The 19333-nt window shown below is 42.9% G+C and overlaps 1 protein-coding gene across 7 annotated transcripts in view; it reads left to right on the top strand.

The window, feature by feature from the left end:
- Positions 1–15431, top strand: part of PRDM15 (PR/SET domain 15) — a 35403-nt gene extending 19972 nt beyond the window's left edge. For 6 of the 7 annotated variants that reach the window (XM_041487767.1, XM_041487764.1, XM_041487762.1 and 3 more), the window contains exons 14-25: positions 818–912; positions 2028–2159; positions 2534–2668; positions 4992–5155; positions 5602–5681; positions 6266–6385; positions 7123–7254; positions 7755–7838; positions 8026–8201; positions 9320–9400; positions 9735–9947; positions 10808–15431. In XM_041487767.1, coding sequence (XP_041343701.1) covers positions 818–912; positions 2028–2159; positions 2534–2668; positions 4992–5155; positions 5602–5681; positions 6266–6385; positions 7123–7254; positions 7755–7838; positions 8026–8201; positions 9320–9400; positions 9735–9947; positions 10808–11287 — 1892 coding nt within the window. In that variant the 3' untranslated portion in view covers positions 11288–15431. The remainder of the gene's footprint in view (positions 1–817; positions 913–2027; positions 2160–2533; positions 2669–4991; positions 5156–5601; positions 5682–6265; positions 6386–7122; positions 7255–7754; positions 7839–8025; positions 8202–9319; positions 9401–9734; positions 9948–10807) is intronic. The other variant, XM_041487763.1, reaches the window with a different exon arrangement.
- Positions 15432–19333: the final 3902 nt, after the last annotated feature.

Here is a 19333-nt window from a genome sequence, read left to right as displayed (position 1 = left end):
TTTTTAAAATTTGTGTGGTAACTTGAAAATCTGAAGGCAGAGAGCTGGCCATGTACAGCTGAGAGTGACTACTATATAAATACAGTGTCATTGTGTTATCTTTGAAACACTTGAGAATATATCAAAATGAGGTTATGAGAGTTTACTGTTCAGAATTCTAAGGATATTGCAGGTACTCAAAGACTGGAAAAAGTTGGTGCATTGCTCAACATGTATCAGAATGTGGTTAGTGACTTAGATGATAAAACCAAAAGTGATTTTTTTTTTTTTAAAGCAGACAGATTATTTATTTTTTGTCATGAACCAGAGGACAAGGGGCTGTATGACACTGGCAGGGTCTCATTTTCAGCTGTCACAGCAAAGCAGGAGCCCTCTGCCCTCCTGAAAGTAGCAGAGAAAGAGGTCTCAAATCCTCTGTGAGCATTACAGCTCATGCTGGATGGTTGCTTCTCTCCTTAGAGACTTCCTCTCCTCTCTTTCTTACTGAAGGTGAATTTCTGGGCCAGATACCAGATTGAAGTGCCAGAGCCTACTAGATCTGTTTCCTGGTGTTGACAAAAATATTTTTGTTAAAAGTGTTTTCAGTCACTTTACAGTTGCTTTAACAACCAATAAGCCATAACACATAACTTTGGCAGACTGCTTTTACATTCTTAAAACCCGCTTTTAATTTAGAAATCACCCTTTTGTTAGCAATTCAATCCTGCATTGAGGCCCTTCCCAGTGTTTCTCTCCTGAGCAGGCCTGCAGGCTGGAGTGGAAAGCCATGGTTTATTTATTGTTTTGTTTTTTTTTTGATGGGGACTGCTGTGTTAAGGGGTGAGGCGTGTGAAGAGAGAAGACTTTGAGCACAGCACGGAGAACATGGTTCGCTACAAGAAGGAGCCCTCGGGCTGCCCCGTGTGTGGGAAGGTAGGAGCTTGTGCCAGTGTGCCATGAGAGGCTCTGCATTATGGCTCCAGGGTGCTGCAGTTCAGTCCAGAGAGGAGAAAACTGAGGGGATCCATCCATACATTTACATACATCCATACATCTCCAGGGGGTGGCAGAGGATGGTGCCAGACTCTTTTCGGTGGTGCTCAGCAACAGCACGAGGAGCAGAGGCCATAAAATAAAACACAGCTTCCACCTCAACATGGGGAAGAAGTTTCTCACACTGAGGATGGCAGAGCTCTGGAACAGCTGCCCAAGAAGGATGTGGAGTCCAGTCAGGAAATTCCTCTTCAAATACCTCTAGCTCCATTATTTATCCAAGCCCACTGTGCCCATGGATGGTGGGAGCTGTTAGCATAAAGATGAGAGCAAAAGTTCATTTCAGGCCTGAACTTTTCTCAGGGCACCCAGCACAATGTAGAGTGTCACATGGCCTCTGTGTGTGTCAGTGGAATCTCATGGCTTATGTTATTTAAAATGGAATTTTTCTGACTGGTTGTAAATAGCAGGAGTGGACTGTGTGCATTGGGAATCCTCTTCCATGGGGAATAAAAGTGAATTCATGGTGTAGTCATGGCATAGTTGCATTTGAGTGTTCAACACTCATGATCTTAAGTCACTGTTGTCACAAGGAGTGTGGGTTTAACTTGTGATTTTATAAATGTTTAATGATTCATGGTCAGAAGGTACTCAAGAACTCTTAAGTTGCTGTTAAACCTCTGATTTTGATGCTTTGGATATGTTTCATATTATCAGTCAATGTAGATTTTGTGGCTATATCTTTTTAGAGATAGATGGAACATTGGTGATTCAAAAGACACTGTCTAAATATTTCAAATTCTACTCTGTGTAATTCTGTTGCAGCTTTTTTTGGGAGTCCACCCCTGACAAATAGGTAGTTTCAGTCAGTTCCTTGGAACTTTGCCCTGGATTTTGCCATGCCAGCAGCTCTGAGGCAGACTGCTAACAGGATCTCCTGCATGTTTCTGGCCAGAATTAATAAAAAAAGACAGTAAATGTGTTCTGTGCTCTCCATTGGAATGGTTGCATGGACGTGATCCAAAAATCCTTCCTTCCTTCTCTTTTCCTTTTAGATATTTTCATGTAGGAGCAACATGAACAAACACCTTCTAACACATGGAGACAAGAAATACACCTGTGAGATCTGTGGACGTAAATTTTTCAGGGTGGATGTGCTGAGAGATCATATTCATGTCCATTTTAAGGTATTGTGTTAATAATCAACTAGAGAAGGCAGGTTGTTTTGTCAACACTGAATTGTAAGGAATTAAATGAAATTAAAAGGGATTTCTGTCACTTAGTGGTGCTCATAAAGATACTTTTATTGATGTAATATTGTACCAGCTGAGTCTCTTTACATTAAAATTCCTTTTATATGCAGAAAAAATTAAGAATAAGTTATTCCTTGTGTAGTCCTGGACAGAGAAACTCTGGATTGAATGAAGCAGGAGGATATTTTAAATAAATAATATTACAGCAGTTAATGCAAAGCAGCCTGCATGGAAGCAAAAGGTGACCAGGCCTTACTTTTTGAAGAAATTTAATCTGTTGAAACAAAATATTCTTTCCCTTTACACAGGACATAGCCCTAATGGATGATCACCAGAGGGAAGAGTTCATTGGTAAAATTGGAATCTCATCAGAGGAAAATGATGACAACTCTGATGAAAGTGCAGATTCTGAGCCTCACAAGTATAGCTGCAAAAGGTGCCAGGTAGCTTTAAATACTTTCAAATTAACTTGTTTTGGGATGGGGGAGGGAGTGGAGGTATCTATAAATAATTCAGAATTTTAAATAACATTAAGGGCTCTCAAAGAGAAGGCAGGTTCTCAGGTCTGCTGTCTTCTGCAGTGCTGTTATCTCTAATCTGTGAACTGAGGCTATTCCATAAGAATTGAGGTGGTGTCCAGTAAGGGGGATGATAAACACTAAAAAAAGGAAAGACAGACACATTCACTTTTTCCTGTGAGGAAGAGAACAAGCAAAACAGGAGGAAGGATCAATAAAGGAACACTCACATCTCAAACTGCCTTTCAATTATGTGCAACTTAAAATGCTCACAGCATTCCTGATTGATAAGAGTCCACAAATTGATTAATTTTTATGAGGTCAGAAGATTCTTTAATGGATATCCAGTTTGGAGGAGTAAGACAGCTGTTTATGTTCAGTGTGACTGCTTACTCTTGCCCTGCTTCATTAATAACAGGATGGTCTTGGAAATGCTGCTGGAACGTTGTTCATTCAGTTGTCAGCTGAAAGAAGATTTTTTCAACCTCTCACTGTGTGGCTTTTGCCATTTTCTAAAGAAATAATGGGTCCTTAAGGGCTCTGTGCCCTTCCTGGGTGAGCACACTGTGCTGGGGGCAGGTGGGGTGCAAAACCACTCAGTGAGAGCAGCAAAACTGACACGGGGACAGGGAATTCTTGGTTGTTCAGCCACTGAATTGACCCCTGGAAATCAGAGCTTATTTCACAACCCACATTTAATGTGGTGAAAGTTCTTAATTTATCTTCATTTTAAGACCTGGAGAGAATAATATTTCCGTTTTCTTATCTGGGAGCTGCTTTTAAGTGCAAACTGATTTAAGTTTGTGCCAGTAAACATGTGAAAGTGTAGTGTCAGAGCAGTTCATCATGTTCTTGCTTTCACTGTGCTGATTTTCTTGCCTGACACTTCATGGGTACATAAACTATATAAAATTGTGTGCTTCCAGGTGAGGGCAGTTGGGCCGTTCAAATCAGAAAGATCTTTTTGGAAGTTGGGGTTTTTTTAAGTGCTTTTAAAGTAAACAGTTGTGTAAGGGCACAGCTGTGGGAAATAGGATTTGATGTGAGGAGATGGGGACAACGCACAGCCAAAGGGAGAACAAATACAAGTAATTCCTGGAGAAATCTCTTCTGAGCTCCTATAAAATCTGGTTTCCCTGGTCTCAAAGTACATCTTCACCAAGCTGTGCAGTGCTGTTAGAAATGCCCTGACTACTTCCAGAATTGGAGCAAAAGACCATGTCATTATGGCACTTCACCCTGGCATGCTGGAGCACATCTGGATGTGCACATCTGGAGCTCAGTAGTGCAGCACCTCCAGGAGCTGAGCCAGAGCCACTGCCCTGCAGTGCCTGGAAATTCCAGCCCCTCAGGAGCTGCTGCCAAAGCTGACGGTGCAGTCAGGAGCTCACCATGCCCCTAGAGCCCAGCAGGCATTTTCTCCATCTGTGATGTCCTCATTCTTACAGAATCACAGAATAAGCTGAGCTGGAAGGGACCCTCAGGGCTCAGTGAGTCCAGCTCCTGGCTCTGTGCAGCCCCTGGAATCCCACCATGTGCCTGGGATCATTGTCCAAACACTCCTTGAGCTCTGTCTTGCTGCAGTGACCAGAACCTGGGGAGCCTGTTCAGTGCCCAGCCATCCTCTGGGGGAAGAACCTATTCCTAATACCCAACCTAAAGCTGCCCTGACACAGCTTCAGGCCATTCCCTTGGGTCCTGTCATTGTCCCCACAGAGCAGAGATCAGTTCCTACCCCTCACAAGAAGCTGTAACTGCAGTGAGGTCTCCCCTCACCCTCCTCTTCTCCAGACTGAACACACAAAGTGCCCTCAGTGGCTCTCACAAGGCTTCCCCTGCAGACCCTTCATCATCTTTGTAGCCCTCTGGACATTCTCCAGTAGTTCAATATCATCCCTGTACTGTGGTGACCAAAACTGCTCACGGTACTCGAGGTGAGCTGGTGGAGGTTAAACCTGGCTGTTCCTCAGTGCACAAACAACTCCAGGTCCTCTTCTTGTGCAGAATTGGAGACGCCATCTCCAGCTAGAGAAAAGAGTGAATTGATGTCCTGTAAATTACAATTTCTCTTTGTAATATCCAAAGAGTTTCAGGCCTAAACCCAGCTGTCACAATCAGGTTTTTCATCCAGTGGCACACAGGATTTTAGTGCTACACGGGATATTTATGTCTGCTCGATGTTACCTGCTCGCTGCCGTGCCCGAGGACTTTTTTCCCCCCTTCCATTCACTATTGGTTCATTCCCCAGCTGACCTTTGGCAGAGGGAAGGAGTACCTGAAGCACATCATGGACGTGCACAAGGAGAAGGGTTACGGCTGCAGCATCTGCAACCGGCACTTCGCCTTGAAGGCCACGTACCACGCGCACATGGTCATCCACAGGGAGAACCTGCCCGACCCCAACGTGCAGAAGTAAGGCTTGTTCCACTGAGAAGAGCTGGCTGCTTGGACTTCTAATGGTTCTGCCACCTGGGGTGCTCTTAGAGAATTTGGCTGTGCTAAAATAACTGTGAAATGGGGGGGTTGAAATGTTTACTGCGGGTTTGGAATGCGTGTCGCGGGTGATTGGCTTCACGCGGATTGATGAGTCAGCAGCCCCCCCAATTTGGGCTTTGCAGAGTGTAAATTAGTGATTTTAGTAAATGGTTTTGAAAAAAAATGGAGTGTATAGCAATGCCAGACTGCTCCAAGCTTGCAGTCAACTTGGGGGTTTCTTAAGGCTCATTTAGAAAAACTTGTGCTTCAAGAAACTTTTGAAGTAATTAGTATTAGCAAATGAAATATACTGAGTGACAGATGCCTGAGAATCACCTCTGCCTCAAGAGAAGAATCACAGTTTTTGGTCTCTTTGGTTTCAGATACATCCATCCATGTGAAATCTGTGGGAGGATTTTTAACAGTATAGGAAATCTGGAAAGACATAAGCTTATACATACAGGTAAAAATGTTATTTCTTTATAATTATCAATACTAAAGAGAAATTTCTGTTACTAGTACCTGCCTTTTATTTTTTTTTTCTTGCTAGAGGATTTTCACTCTATGTTACAATAAGACAAATACAATATTTATTCTTCTAGAGTCAGCCAGTTTTCAAAGCAGGTAATATTAATGAAGAGATTTGATCTGGACACACAATCCAAATTCCTAGTTAATATGTTTGCAGGATTCACCTAATTCTATATTCTGTTCTTCCCCAAATTCTTATCCATGCCACCTTCTCACCATTACACAGGCTGAAACCTGCTATTGCAAAATCATTTTTAACAGCTCATTACTATTTCATGCTATTCAGTCTTCTCCTACCTCAGGCTTTATCTTTTTATTCTCACACAAAAAGCCAGCTTTTCTCTCTCTTCAAAGTCTTCTAATTTAATTTGGGCTACAATATCCATGAAAGGTGTGCTTGTCAGCATAGGTGCACTGTTGCCCTCTAATTCACCACTTTAATCAATTTTTAGGAGATGCACATTACTCATTAACATTTTTTTTTTGTTTACGTTGTCTTTTAAATTTATTTTCAAGGTGTTAAAAGTCATGCTTGTGAGCAATGTGGCAAATCATTTGCTAGAAAAGACATGTTAAAAGAACATATGCGAGTCCATGATAATATCCGAGAATACTTGTGTGCAGAGTGTGGCAAAGGTATGTCTGATGCCTCGTTTTCCATTCATTGTGATACTGAGTAGCAGGTGAATATCTGAATTAAAACAACTTCCATGCTGGGAATAGTGGCAGTGCTGTAAATCCTGCATTTCTGACAGGTAGAAAATGTATTAATCAGGAGCATTGTTGTTACATGAGCTGTCCTATATTGTACAGTTTGGTTTCATGGGCTATAACACAACACTGATTTCAGTAGAATTTGTTTCTGTCAGGTTGAGGAATGCCTGATATGCAGCACAAAAGTGAATGCAAGTTGATCTTTTCATTCTGGGCTGTTCACAGGGTTAAAAAAGAGAGTCATTTCTCTCTGGAAGAGCCTTAAGAGTCAAAGTCACTTTGACTTTTTTCATTTCTCGTGTTATAACTTGAACAAGTCTGAGCTGGTGTTTTAGTGAAAGAATGTAATAAGTCTGACACCTCTAAGGATGTAATAAGTAGTAAGTCTGACACCTCTGACATCCTCTAAGAATGTTTTATCTTTGCTTGTCCCTGCTCTTTCATTTCTCTATTAGTGATTACTCAGATGTTTTCCAGAGCTTTTTTTTCTGGAATTAAAATAGTAATGATGAAGTGCATTGCTACATAAACAATTAAAAATATGGAACTGTGGACTCGCAGCAAATATAAAATAGAGCTGTTAGTTAACAACATGAGCCTGATTTCTCCCCTGAAGGTGGGAGTGATGGACTGAGTGTCCTGTGCCTTCTGTCTCACAGGAATGAAGACAAAACATGCCCTTCGTCACCACATGAAGCTGCACAAAGGGATTAAGGAATACGAGTGCAAGGAATGTCACCGAAAATTTGCACAGAAAGTCAACATGCTGAAGCATTACAAGAGACACACAGGTGAGGGCTCCAAAGATGGACAAAAGTTGCACTGAATCAGTAAAATCTTTCCCAGGTGAACTCTTACCTAGAGCCCTCAGACAGTATGACAAAAACTAATAAAATATGCATGTTCTGCTCTTTGAAAAGTGAGATTTTGTCCTGTCCTCAACCAGGACCATTTGTTCTACAAATACATGCAGTTTAGTTGGTTTCAAGTTTTGCTTTTCTTTAAGGTTCTTGGTCTAGGGTAGCTCTACAGTGTTTGGTTTGTTTTAAGTTAGTTTCATGTTGTGATTTCCCAAAACAAAATTTTACTTCCCACGTCAGTTTCTCTGGGATTTATTTTCTGCTGGATATAGTGGACGGGTTTAGCTAAAAATAGCTGGTGAAGCTGGCCTTCTGCCTTTTTTTTTTTTGTCTGTGATTTTTATTTTTTTAATGTTACTAATACAAAACTCAGAATTGTCCCAGATACCTTTAGGCTGCTTTCACAGGTGCCAAATGTGCTTTTCATGCAGGAATCAAAGATTTCATGTGTGAGCTCTGTGGCAAGACGTTCAGCGAGAGAAACACAATGGAGACTCACAAGTTGATTCACACAGGTAAACCCTCTAAAAAAACAGCATCCAGCAAAAATACCTTAATTTTGCTCCTTAATTGTGATTTAGACTGGCCATTCTTGGAACTAATGTTGCACCTCCTGTTACCAAACATAAATTCTTGCTCTTGTTGAGGCGTTGGCAATCTGATGCTCATCCACTGGGTTTCCTTCCTTCTCTCTGCCACCAGTAGGAAAACAGTGGACATGTTCAGTGTGTGACAAGAAATATGTCACTGATTACATGCTGCAGAAGCACATCCAGCTCACCCATGACAAGGTGGAAGCCCAGAGCTGTCAGCTGTGTGGCACCAAGGTTTCTACCAGGGCGTCCATGAGTCGACACATGAGGCGTAAACACCCAGAGGTGTGTGAGTTTGAGTGGTGGAATTTTTAATTTTTTTTTTTTTAAGAATGTTTATGGTCTTTGGTGACTTGAAAGGAGATTACTGTCTTTCCCTCTCTCTTTTTATTTTTTTCCTGTTTTTTTGGGCCCAGTTATAAGTAGTATCTGTCAAACATGGACTTAACTAATCAGCTATTTCACTATCTGATTGTCAGTCCCTAAAAGTGAAGTTCTTCTGATTATTTAAATCTCTTTTCTTTTTCTACCCCGGCTTAAATATATGTTTTTTCATGTTTTGTCTCCATCCATTAGTGAGTATAATGGATTCTTTGTTCCCCATTGTGTTCTCTGTGTTCAGAAGTGATCTGAAAGAAGTGGTGAATAGAGAGGTGATGGCAGCATCTGCTGATGATGCAAAATTATTCTCAGCATTAAAGATAAATGCTGACTGGAGAGAATCTGCATTAGAGGGATTTTTTGTCTGATCCCAGCAGAGTTTTTTCTGTGTTCTAAATATTGTGTTTCTCCTCAGCATTTCCTGTTTAGGTTTGACTAAGGCTTGTCTGTTCCCTTTGAGGCTTTTAAAATTTTTTTTTAACTACCAATTTTTCATTAGCATTGCTTTGCTGTTTTATTATGATGACTGTGAAGGAAATCAACAAAATGCTTTGTTTATTGATTTGGGGATTTAAAATGCAGCTACATATCTGAAATCCAGAGGGCAATTTGTCTCTGTTCTTTGATGAGCTGAGATGTGTAGATTCATCTGCAAATAATGAAGTAGGACACAGTTGATAGGTTTATAAATTGAAATGCTAACATAATACTTCTTTTTCCAAACAAGAAAATTTTACGTAGAATTCATCACGTCCCAGAGGGTTATGTTCTGTCTAGAATAGGAAAATGGACATGTTCTTTTACTGTGTTTAAATTTTGCTGGATTTCAGCAAGAGGGAAAAGGTGATATGCCAAAAGGTTATTTTAAAAAGCCACAATTAACTCCCTGTATTAAATACTGTATGTAAAGTGCTGGATTACATCTCTTTTGCTTGGTGATGGGGTTTATTAGGGAAATGCTGTCCTGTTTGACTGTGGTTTGCAGTGCTGCAGTTCTGCAGCTGACACCTCTTTGTGTTCAGATTCTTTCAGTGAGGATTGATGATTTAGAGCCACTGCCAGAGACAACCACCATTGATGCCTCTTCAATTGGGATTGTTCAGGTGAGTTCCAGGCCTGCTGCAGGGTGAGGTGGGACAGCACTTTTTGGGTACAGAACACAGCTGGGCGTGGGCTGATGGCTGAGGAATGTGGTTTTTTAGAGAGTCAGCCCCAGTGGAACATGTCCAAGCAGCCACAAGCTGCTGATCTGCTTGGTTGTATAACAGGCAGATGGTAATTACAGGGTGAGGTCTCAATCCCTGGAGTCAGGATTTTGCTAAAGTTTGTTTCTTTGCTTGAGAACTGACAGTAGACCAGCTTCAGGTGATTGTCTCTTACTTGGAACCTCACTAAGCAAAAGGACTTGATGTTTTGTTTGGAAATCTGTTGCTCCAGCCGGAATTAGCCTTGGAACAGAGTGAACTCCCAGAAGGGAAGCAGCACATAAAGGTTCCTAAACATGGCCAGGAACAAAAACAGAAGTCAGGTGAGGAGGAGGAAGCTCAAGTGCCTGAGGACCCTGCCTTCAGTGAATACACAGAGAAGGAAGGTGAATTCACAGGGAATGTTGGAGATGAGACTAATTCAGCTGTACAGAGCATCCAACAGGTGAGCTGCAGGAGGAGGGTGATGGGTGCCATTGCTTAGAGGGATAATCCTTCTTTTGGTTCAAAAAGCATCACAAAAGAGTGGTTGGAAGATTTGGAGCTGATTGGATAAATTGTGGTAACACAAAGATGGGTTTAAAAGAAGTTGGACCAGTAAGCTCCTCATGTTTGTTTTTATATCTTCTGGTGTTAGCATCAACTTGTTTGTGTTAGCATCAACTTGTTTGCTAGATGTCACTGGCTGAAGCTGGGATTAAAAGAGTGAAAGTTAATTTGTCTGTTTGTCTGAATGTTGCATATCCCTCTCTGCCATCACCATCTTACTTCTACACATGGAAGCTGGTACATTCCAATTTTTCTACTTTCCTATCTGTGTGTGACTTCTCTTGCTGGCACCATGTGAGACCACCAGCACTTCCCTGGTGTTGAGGTGAACTCTCTGTGTGTGGAGACACGAGGTTTGACTCCATGTTTCTCAGAAGGCTGATTTATTGTCTTATACTAAAATACTACATTAAAACTATACTAAAAGAACAGAGAGAAAAGATGATCAGAAGGCTACAAAGTACAAGAATAGAGTAGAAATGCATAACAAAATCCTGTGACTGCTCACAGCCTCGGCACAGGTGGCTGTGATTGGTCATGAATTGAAAGCAATCCACATGGAGCAATGGAAGATGCACCTGTTGCATTCCACAGCAGCACACAGTTATTGTTTACATTTCTTTCCTGAGGCCCTCAGCTCTCAGGAGGGAAGAAATCCTAGGAAAGGATTTTTAATAAAATATCACAGCTACACCCTGGTATTTGGTGGTCACTCAGAAGCTACGAGGCTGAGCTCACCTTTGTGTTTCTCCTCAGGTGGTGGTGACCCTGAGTGACCCGAACGTCACCGCCCCCTCCAGCTCTGTGGGACTCACCAACATCACCGTCACCCCCATCACCACGGCAGCTGGCACCCACTTCACCAACCTGCAGCCCGTGGCCATGGGCCACCTGGGCACCCCGGAGCGCCAGCTGCAGCTGGACAACTCCATCCTGACCGTCACCTTCGACACGCTCAGCGGCTCGGCCGTGCTGCACAACCGCCACAGTGACATTCAGCTCCTGCCGCAGCCCGAGGTGCCCAACCCTCAGTCCGTGGCCCATTTCATAAACCTGACCACGCTGGTGAACTCCATTGCTCCCCTGGGCAGCCAGGTGACAGAACAGCACCCCCTGAGCTGGAGGTCAGTGCCTCAGACTGACGTGCTGCAGCCCCCGGCGCCGGCCGCGCCGCAGCAGCCGGGCCAGCAGCCCGTTCAGACAGAGCAGCAGCAGCAGCAGATGTACAGCTACTAATTTATATTGGGGAAATGCTGGCGTGGACGGTACTCAGAGACACAGAAAAACACACAGACCTTTGGAAAATTTCTACTAGGATTGTTTGCTGGATACCAAACAGAGATGGGAAAATGTTTATGAGGATGAAATTGAAGCTGAAATTGGCAGATCGCCCTGCAGCACCCCGGTCGGAGATTGTCATGCTGTCTCTAGACCTTGCACTGTCTTAAAAAATAACAGAAAGGGAAAATAAAATCTCACCACAAATTCAGCACCCCCTTGCAGTTGTGCACTAAGATCGAGGTTTGACAGGTGCATCATCACACACCATAACCAAAGCAGGGAAATTCTAAATTCTGCGGCACTTGAGATGTACAAAAACCCTTTCAGCCATACCATGTCACTTCTTTCCAAGTCTGGAAGTGGCATCTGAAGACCTTGTTCACAGTGGGTGGAATGTCCTTGTGGTCAGCTGGTAGAGACTGAAAGTGAAGACACAAAGGGGCAAAAAACAGGATTTGTCTTTGTTTCTTACCTTCTTTTGGTCTTGTATCTAACAGCATTGGTAAAGTAGGTAGAATTTGGGGTTTTGGGGTGGGCATGAGTGTGGTGTGGAAGAAAATATTACCAATTATTTCCATTTTAGTTATGGGAAAAACCCTGAAAGCATCAGACAGTGTTAGTGCTGCTTGAGCTACAGAGCTGGTCTAATGCTCTGTATTATGGTCTTCTAGACAAGTTTCAATCAAACCAATTACAAACTGAAAGAAGAATGTGATACAGTTTTATGTAATTTTTCAAACCTGCTCTTTTAATCTTGCTTTTAGCTAATAGGCCTGAAGAGCAATCAATCCCCTTTGATGAAGTTCAGGATGTGAATTTTTTCAATTGGACTTATTTCATCCTGTAATAAACATTTGAGAAAGCATTCTTTTTATATTTATATATATATATATGTATGTGTATACACACACACATATACATATATATATATATATATATATATACCTTTTGTATTTTACTGTGTGTTCCTGGTGAGTATTTGTGTAAAAAACACTGTTACCAACACAATTCATTAATTCTTTCATCCCCATGTCGCTGCTTCTCATGGAAAAAACATATGGATTCTGTTCCTTCTGTTCTGAAAATTTATTTCCAAAGTTCACAGCCACACACACTTGTGTGAAGTGCAAGAAAAAGGAATGTCTGAAGCATATTCTGTGTCCTGCCACACGGAGTCAGTGTGCCCCAGTGTATAATGGGTGAGGTTTGCATGACTGCTGGGGATGCAGATCGTGGGTTGGGTCAAGCACATCTGTGCTGGCAGAACCCCTTCATTTCATTCTCCATCCATGGATGTGCAGTCTGGACTTTTGCATGTCAAGAAGATAATGTTATTCCCACAGGGAAAATGAGCTGGTAGGAAAAAGGAATAAACTAAATATATATATATATATATATAATATGCATATATATATATATATATAATGTTGTTGCTTGAAGTCCTGAAGGGCAAACCCTGCTGTGGCTGAAGAACAAGGTCTTTTGGAGCAGCAGACTGAGCCACAGAACTGTGCTGAGGGTTTTTTTTTTTTTTCCCTGAGGATAAAGCAGCTGCTATGTCTGACAGTGAGGATGGATTGGTGGTTGTAAAAATCCTGTCTGTGCTTATTGTATTTATGGAAAAAGTTCTATGTTTTAGCAGAAATATGAGTAGGAACGACTTCAGCTTTGAAAGTCTCTATTAACATGGACTACTTGACCCCTAAAGGTTGCCTTACAATCTCTACAACAAATTCTCCCAAAGTAAAAATGCCTGGATATTAAAATTAACCTCCAGTGGTTTTCTTGGTGCCATGGCTGTGTCCAGAGGCTTAGTGTGGAGACCCTGGGGGGCATCCCCTGGTCTAAGGAGACACAAGAACCTTCCCCCAAAAAGCTGTTAGACCCCATTGGCTCCTTCCCTTGTTCCTGTGTCTGTTCCTATATTTCTGAGCCACTCCTTCCCTATTCCCTGACTGGCCCTCACCTTTGTACTGCCCTGAGACCAGGGTCAGCCCCAGGCCCCTGTACAGAAAAAGCCAGACCCTCCACGTGTGTGTGTGTCTGGGACCTGATCATCTCACCATGCAGCTGAATAAAACATCTGTGGATATTATGCAAAAGTCTTTTTTTGCTTCCTTACCCTGGACTATGCTAGCAGCAACTCAGCCTGCTGCAGCTTGGTGTACCAAGCTTTGTGTAAAGCTGCAGGACAGGGATAGCAGAGGGGTTTCTGGTGACAGAATTTGTGTGTCAGAGGAGCAGAACTACTTTTAATTAAATGTCAACAGGTCTATAAAATACCTGCATGGGAGGGACCAGTATTTGATAGGACAAGGATGCATATCAGAAAGAAAAGTACCTTTTTGCCATGTGGGAAAGAGAATTTTTCATTCCCTGCTCACTTCTGTCTTCCTTAGGTACTTTTCACACAAATACTGTGAGATGCTCTAATTTTTTTAAAGCCTCCCAATATCCTGAGTACAGTTCCTGGATTGTTTTACCACTGGCTTGAGCTAGTTCAGTTTCTCCTCAGCTGTCCTGCCCACAAATGCTTCTGTTTCACACCAAACCAATGGGCAAGAGGAAGCCAGGTTTTATTTAAAAAATATATTGTTTATGTACTTGAAACTTTTTTTTCCCCCTCTGTTTGGTGCCTAATTGGTAAAGGCACATTATCTTTTGCCAGGGTAGAAAGAGGAGGGAAAAAAGGGAAGGAAAGCAAATTCTGTGATTCTATGAAATGGAGACCTCCTAGGTTGAGTTGTTGTGGTAAATACAGAATTTTTACACAATCTAAGTTTTGTTGAGACACATGTAAATGGTGATTAGGCTTTTAAGTGGGGAGGAAGAGGTTTTTTACCTTAGCAGAGTCCACCTTCTCCATGTTGATACTACTGACAGGGGCATTTGTGCTGCATTGAATCAACCTGCATCATTTTAACACATAATTTCCTGTTTGATAAGAGTAGCACTCAGAGGAAATCAACCTTTAGAGACCTCTCTGGCTTCACAAAATCTCTTATCCAAATATAATCCCCAGGTTTTCTGTGCTTTTATGGGGTTTGGCATCCCTCCCAAAGCTACCTGGCCTCAGTAAACTTATCCAGGCAATGGGATCTTGCCTTTCTGGCAGTGGTTGGTTCCAGGTGAGTTTAGAAGGAATGATCCCACAGGAAGTGCTTGCATGCTGGTTTTCACATCAAAATGTCCCTCTTCAATCTCTCAAAATCCCTAAAATCATAGAACAGCCCAGGCTGGAAGGCACCTCAAAAGATGATTGATCTGCTCCAGCCTTTTTCTGGGGAAAGGGAGCATAGGTGAGGTGATAGAATCATGAAATCATCATTAACCTAATTGCATCTTTTAAACCTCCAGTGAGACAACTCTGGGATGGTTGTTCCAGGGGCTGATTGTTCTTCCTGTAAAAATTACCTTAAATAATGTTCAGGAGAGGAAATATAACCACTGGAAAGGCTTTGGTTAGGCCAGGCAGTAGAAATTTCTCCAAATATCTTCCCAGAGCGCTCCTTTGAGACAGGATTGTGAATTTCTCCACAACCCTTGCTGTGGTGCCTCATCATCTCCCAGCATGATTTTATTACTACTCCTGTTATTAACATCCCTATGAGAAAACAAATGTATCTTGGGTGTGCTGCACCACGGGGAAAAAAAAATTCCAGGACAAATTATTCTGTTTGCTTTTTGTTTCAAATGGTTTTGTTTGGAGATGTTGGAAATTGCTGCCTTTTCAGACAGAGCTTCCCTTGGACAAGCAGTGACTGCTCTCCCAACTAAACCTTTTCCAGGTGAATACCAAAGCTGTACTGATGCTGTTTTCAAACTGCACAAGAAATAAAACCACTCCACAAGGGATGCACAATCTAAATTTCCTCTGCCAATTTGTTCCCTGCCTTTTCAGCTGTAGGATGTGAAGGCTAATTTATTGTTTTGCATAACAGCTGTTCAGTCACAAACTGGAATGAATTACTTTGAGCCAAAGGAGTGATGTTGTGTGGTGTTCTGTGTATTGTCATTGTTTATTGCTAAGACTATTATTTAATTGAATGCTGTCTGTGGCACACTGGGCTCTGAAGTAAAGGAGCATCGAGGTACAGAACCCTTTCTCTGCCAGTGTTATTCTTTACTGTTCCTTAATTAAGATATCAAACTTTTTTCTTCCTTCAAATCTCTTAGATTTGCCCCAAAGCCAATAACATTAACTCTCATTCTGTGGAACTTTGTACTTCCCAAATTATAGAAACATGGGGTAGCATTCTAAAATATTTATGCTGTAGCTTGTTATTGGTAATAAGAGAAAGTAAAAGATTGAATCTTTCATGGTTTCTGTGCTGAGTTTTCTCAGAAGAATTGACTGTATCAAGTGTTACTATGCTTTACAAAACTAATTTTTTTTTTTAAAACTATGAAAAGTGAGTATTTTTGCAGAAACCCACCAGCCAGTCTCCTGCCAGTCTAACCAGCCACATTTCTGTACTCTTTTATTGTTCCAAAGATTGCCTGAAGTTAACATCCAGGTAACAGCTGGATTTATTTCAAGAACTGAATTCCCTGCCAGGCTGTCAGTGATTTGTTCTGCCTACACAAAGATGTCTCAATTTCTCATCTGGAAAACCAGGAATGGAATAAATACCACACATCCAAGTGACAGTCATATCCAAATTACAGGTACCCCATGCAAATGCTTGGGGTAAATATCTTTTTGAATACCTTAGCCAGTGATGAGATTTCCTTGGTGCTGTTTAATAATAATGTCACTCCTGATTCCTTTTGGCCTGACATTTATTATTGATTTGGGTGTAAACCAAATATTCACATTTGGAAATTGTTGTAATCTCTTTTACTCTTGTATTCTTGGCCCTCTTATGGTTGGGCTCATCTGTAAAAGGAGATGAACATTGCAGGAGGATCTGCTCATCCACACCACGATGCACAGCAAAGCTCTGCTTGAAAAGCACTTTTGGAGGCAGACATGCAGCCAAATGACTTGAATCTCTGAAATTACCAAGGTTTCTTTCCAAATAGGGGCTTTTGCCCTACAGCAAACCCAAAGTCTCATGGTGGCAGCAGGATAAAGGGAAAAAACCATTTCTATCATGTCTCTCATCAACTTGACTTGATTGTCTTGAGTATTGATTTTGCACTGTTGGTGGCAGGAAGCTGTTAAAAAATCAATGCAGCCATGGTTGGAAAGGATGTTTCTTGCCCTGAGATGCTTCAAGAAAGCTTTTCTGGAATTATTTTCCCTCCTGGGTGCTGCAGGGCTGTTCTGCATCTGTACTGCTGCCATCTCACTTCAGACAGGATTCTGCAGCAGAATCTTAAATCTCAGAATGGCTCTGTTTGGAAAGGACCTTAAAAATCATCCAGCTCCACCCCTGCCATGGCAGGGACACCTTCCACTGTCCCAGATTTCTCCAAGCCCCAGTGTCCAACCTGGCCTTGGGCACTGCCAGGGATCCAGGGGCAGCCCCAGCTGCTCTGGGCATCCTGTGCCCCTCACAGAGAAGAATTTCTTCTTAATACCAAACCTAACCTTACTTTCTTCCAGTTTAGAGCCATTCCCCCTTGTCCTGTCACCACATACTTTTATAAAGAGTCCCTTTCCAGCTCTCCTGTGCAGCTGATGATGGCTGAAACACTGGATCACTCATCCAAAGAGTCCAAGCTCACTGTTGCTAAAATACTTTTATAAAGAGTCCCTTTCCAGCTCTCCTGTGCAGCTGATGATGGCTGAAACTGGATCACTCATCCAAAGGGTCTAAGCTCACTGTTGCTAACTTCCCAATATTTGAGCAGAAAGTGTCCTGGAGATTTCAGTGTCACCCCCAGAGTAAGGATTCCATCAACATTTGGGGTGAAATGCCCTTTTTATTCCTGCTTTATCCAGGAGCTGTGTTGGCCAGTTGGCCAGTGCCTGGTTAGCTGCTGACACTTTTGAAAAGCTGATTATTGGGTAAAACATCTGTAAGGCAGCTGATATGAAAAGGAAGAAAAACTATTGGATTTGGAGGTTTATTTCATTTAAAGCTGAGCTTTTCAGTCCTAATATCTTTGCTGTCACTTGAGTGCTTTCCTGTGTTTTTCTGTTTGCTTGCAGGTTTTGATTCTGGAACGTTTTTAAGGTATCCCAGAAAAAAAAAAAAAAAGGGAAAAAAAAAAGTAGTAATGGCAGAATGAGGAGTTAAAATTAGGAGAAACAAGTGATGCTCATTTTCTGCAGATTCCCACCCTTCTGCTGCCCACCTGAGCCTCAGGTGTGCCGTGATGGGTGATGGAGGCTGGAGGAAGGAGGCAGCACAAGCTCTGGCAGAGCTGTGGCGTGGGGATTGACGTGCAGGGTGTTGTTAGTGAGAGCTGCCAGCTCTGCCAGCTCTGCCAGCCTTCCCCTCCAGCCCCGTGCTCGTGTCAGTGCCTCTCCCAGCACAGCCTTGCACAGAGCCCAGGGGAACCTCAGAGTCTCCAGGATTCGTGTCTTTCATGTCCAGTGAATGTAAAATCAGGCTGGGAAAGACCTCTGAGATCACAGAGTCCAAACTGTGACCTGGACTGGAGTCCAGCTCACTTCCAGCACCACACAGCCAGGGCTTTTATTCTCAACATCTCCTTTTCCATCTCTGTTCCTGTCCTTCCTCACCACCAAAGAGAGAGTGGGCAAATCTTCTGCTGGAGTCCTAAGGCAGAATCACAGAATTATTTAGGCTGGAAAAGACCTCCAAGATCATCAAGTCCAGCTTTTGACTGATCCCCACCTTGTCTCCAGCCCAGAGCTCTGAGTGCCACCTCCAGACTTTCCTTGGACACCTCCAGGGATGGGCACTCCAAACCTCCCTGGGCAGCTCTTCCAATTCCTGACCACCCTTTCTGGGAAGGAATTCTTCTTGATGGCCAACCTGAGCCTGCCCTGGCACAGCCTGAGGCCTCTTGTCCTGTTCCTGGTTATCATGGAATGGTTTGGATTGAAAGGGACTTTCAAAATCATCCAGTCCCACCCCCTGCCATGGGCAGGGACACCTTCCACTATCCCAGGTTGCTCAAAGCTTCATCCAACCTGGCCTTGGGCACTGCCAGGGATCCAGGGGCAGCCCCAGCTGCTCTGTGCCAGGGCTTCCCCACCCTCACAGGGAAGAATTCCTTCCTAATATCTACACCAAACCTATTCTCTTTCAGTTTGTCCCCATTCCCCCTTCTCCTGTCACTCCAGTCCCTGATGAATTGTCCCTCTCTGGCTCCCCTGCAGCCCCTTCAGGCACTGTCTCCACAAAACCTCCTCCTCCCCAGGCTGAACAGCCCCAACATTCTCAGCATCAAGAAAGGGATTCAAAACTGGGGGGAAAGAGGGGCCTGAGGGGCAAGAGGCACATTGGAAGCACAGCTAAAAAACATGTGAGAGAAGACAAGCTGAGCCTGCTGTGCTGAACTGGTGGCAGGCTGAGGCTGGCTGCAGGGCTGTTCACTAATTAGTGATCACTGCACAGAATCTGTGCTCTGTCACCTGTACAGGGAGAAGTGTTGATGCTCAGAGTGCCAATTTGCCATGAATTAAACCCAAAGTTTTGGACTCACGCACTCTGGGTGTTGTTAGGTGCAGCAACATGCAGCAAGCAAGCAGGGGGATGCCCGGTGCTAAGAGAATGAAGGAGGGCTTTTGGGAATTGTGGAAGTGAGGCTGTGAGCAGAGTTTTCTCCAGGGTGATTGTCCTTTCTCATGCACAAATAAACCTCTGTGCTGCCTGCATGCAAGTCAGGCACAGGAGAGTTCTCAGGGGGGTGACACTGGAGGAAAGGGGGGCTTTACAATAATAAAAAAAAAAAAAACCACTAAAAAATCAAATCAGCTCATTACAGGAAAGGGTGGGGAAGTACTAACCCTAGATCCTTGATCTGCCAAGGGAGGTACAAAAGAATGGCTCTAATTTTTTAATCTACCAGTCTGTTACACTGGCTGGTAGATTAAAAAATTAAATAAACTGCATGCTCACTCTCTTTTTCCCTTCACAC

The sequence above is a fragment of the Pyrgilauda ruficollis genome, unplaced genomic scaffold (genome assembly GCF_017590135.1).
Source record: "Pyrgilauda ruficollis isolate IOZ18807 unplaced genomic scaffold, ASM1759013v1 scaffold84, whole genome shotgun sequence".
Taxonomy (NCBI): Eukaryota; Metazoa; Chordata; class Aves; order Passeriformes; family Passeridae; genus Pyrgilauda; species Pyrgilauda ruficollis.
This window is presented reverse-complemented; position numbering and strand designations above follow the sequence as displayed.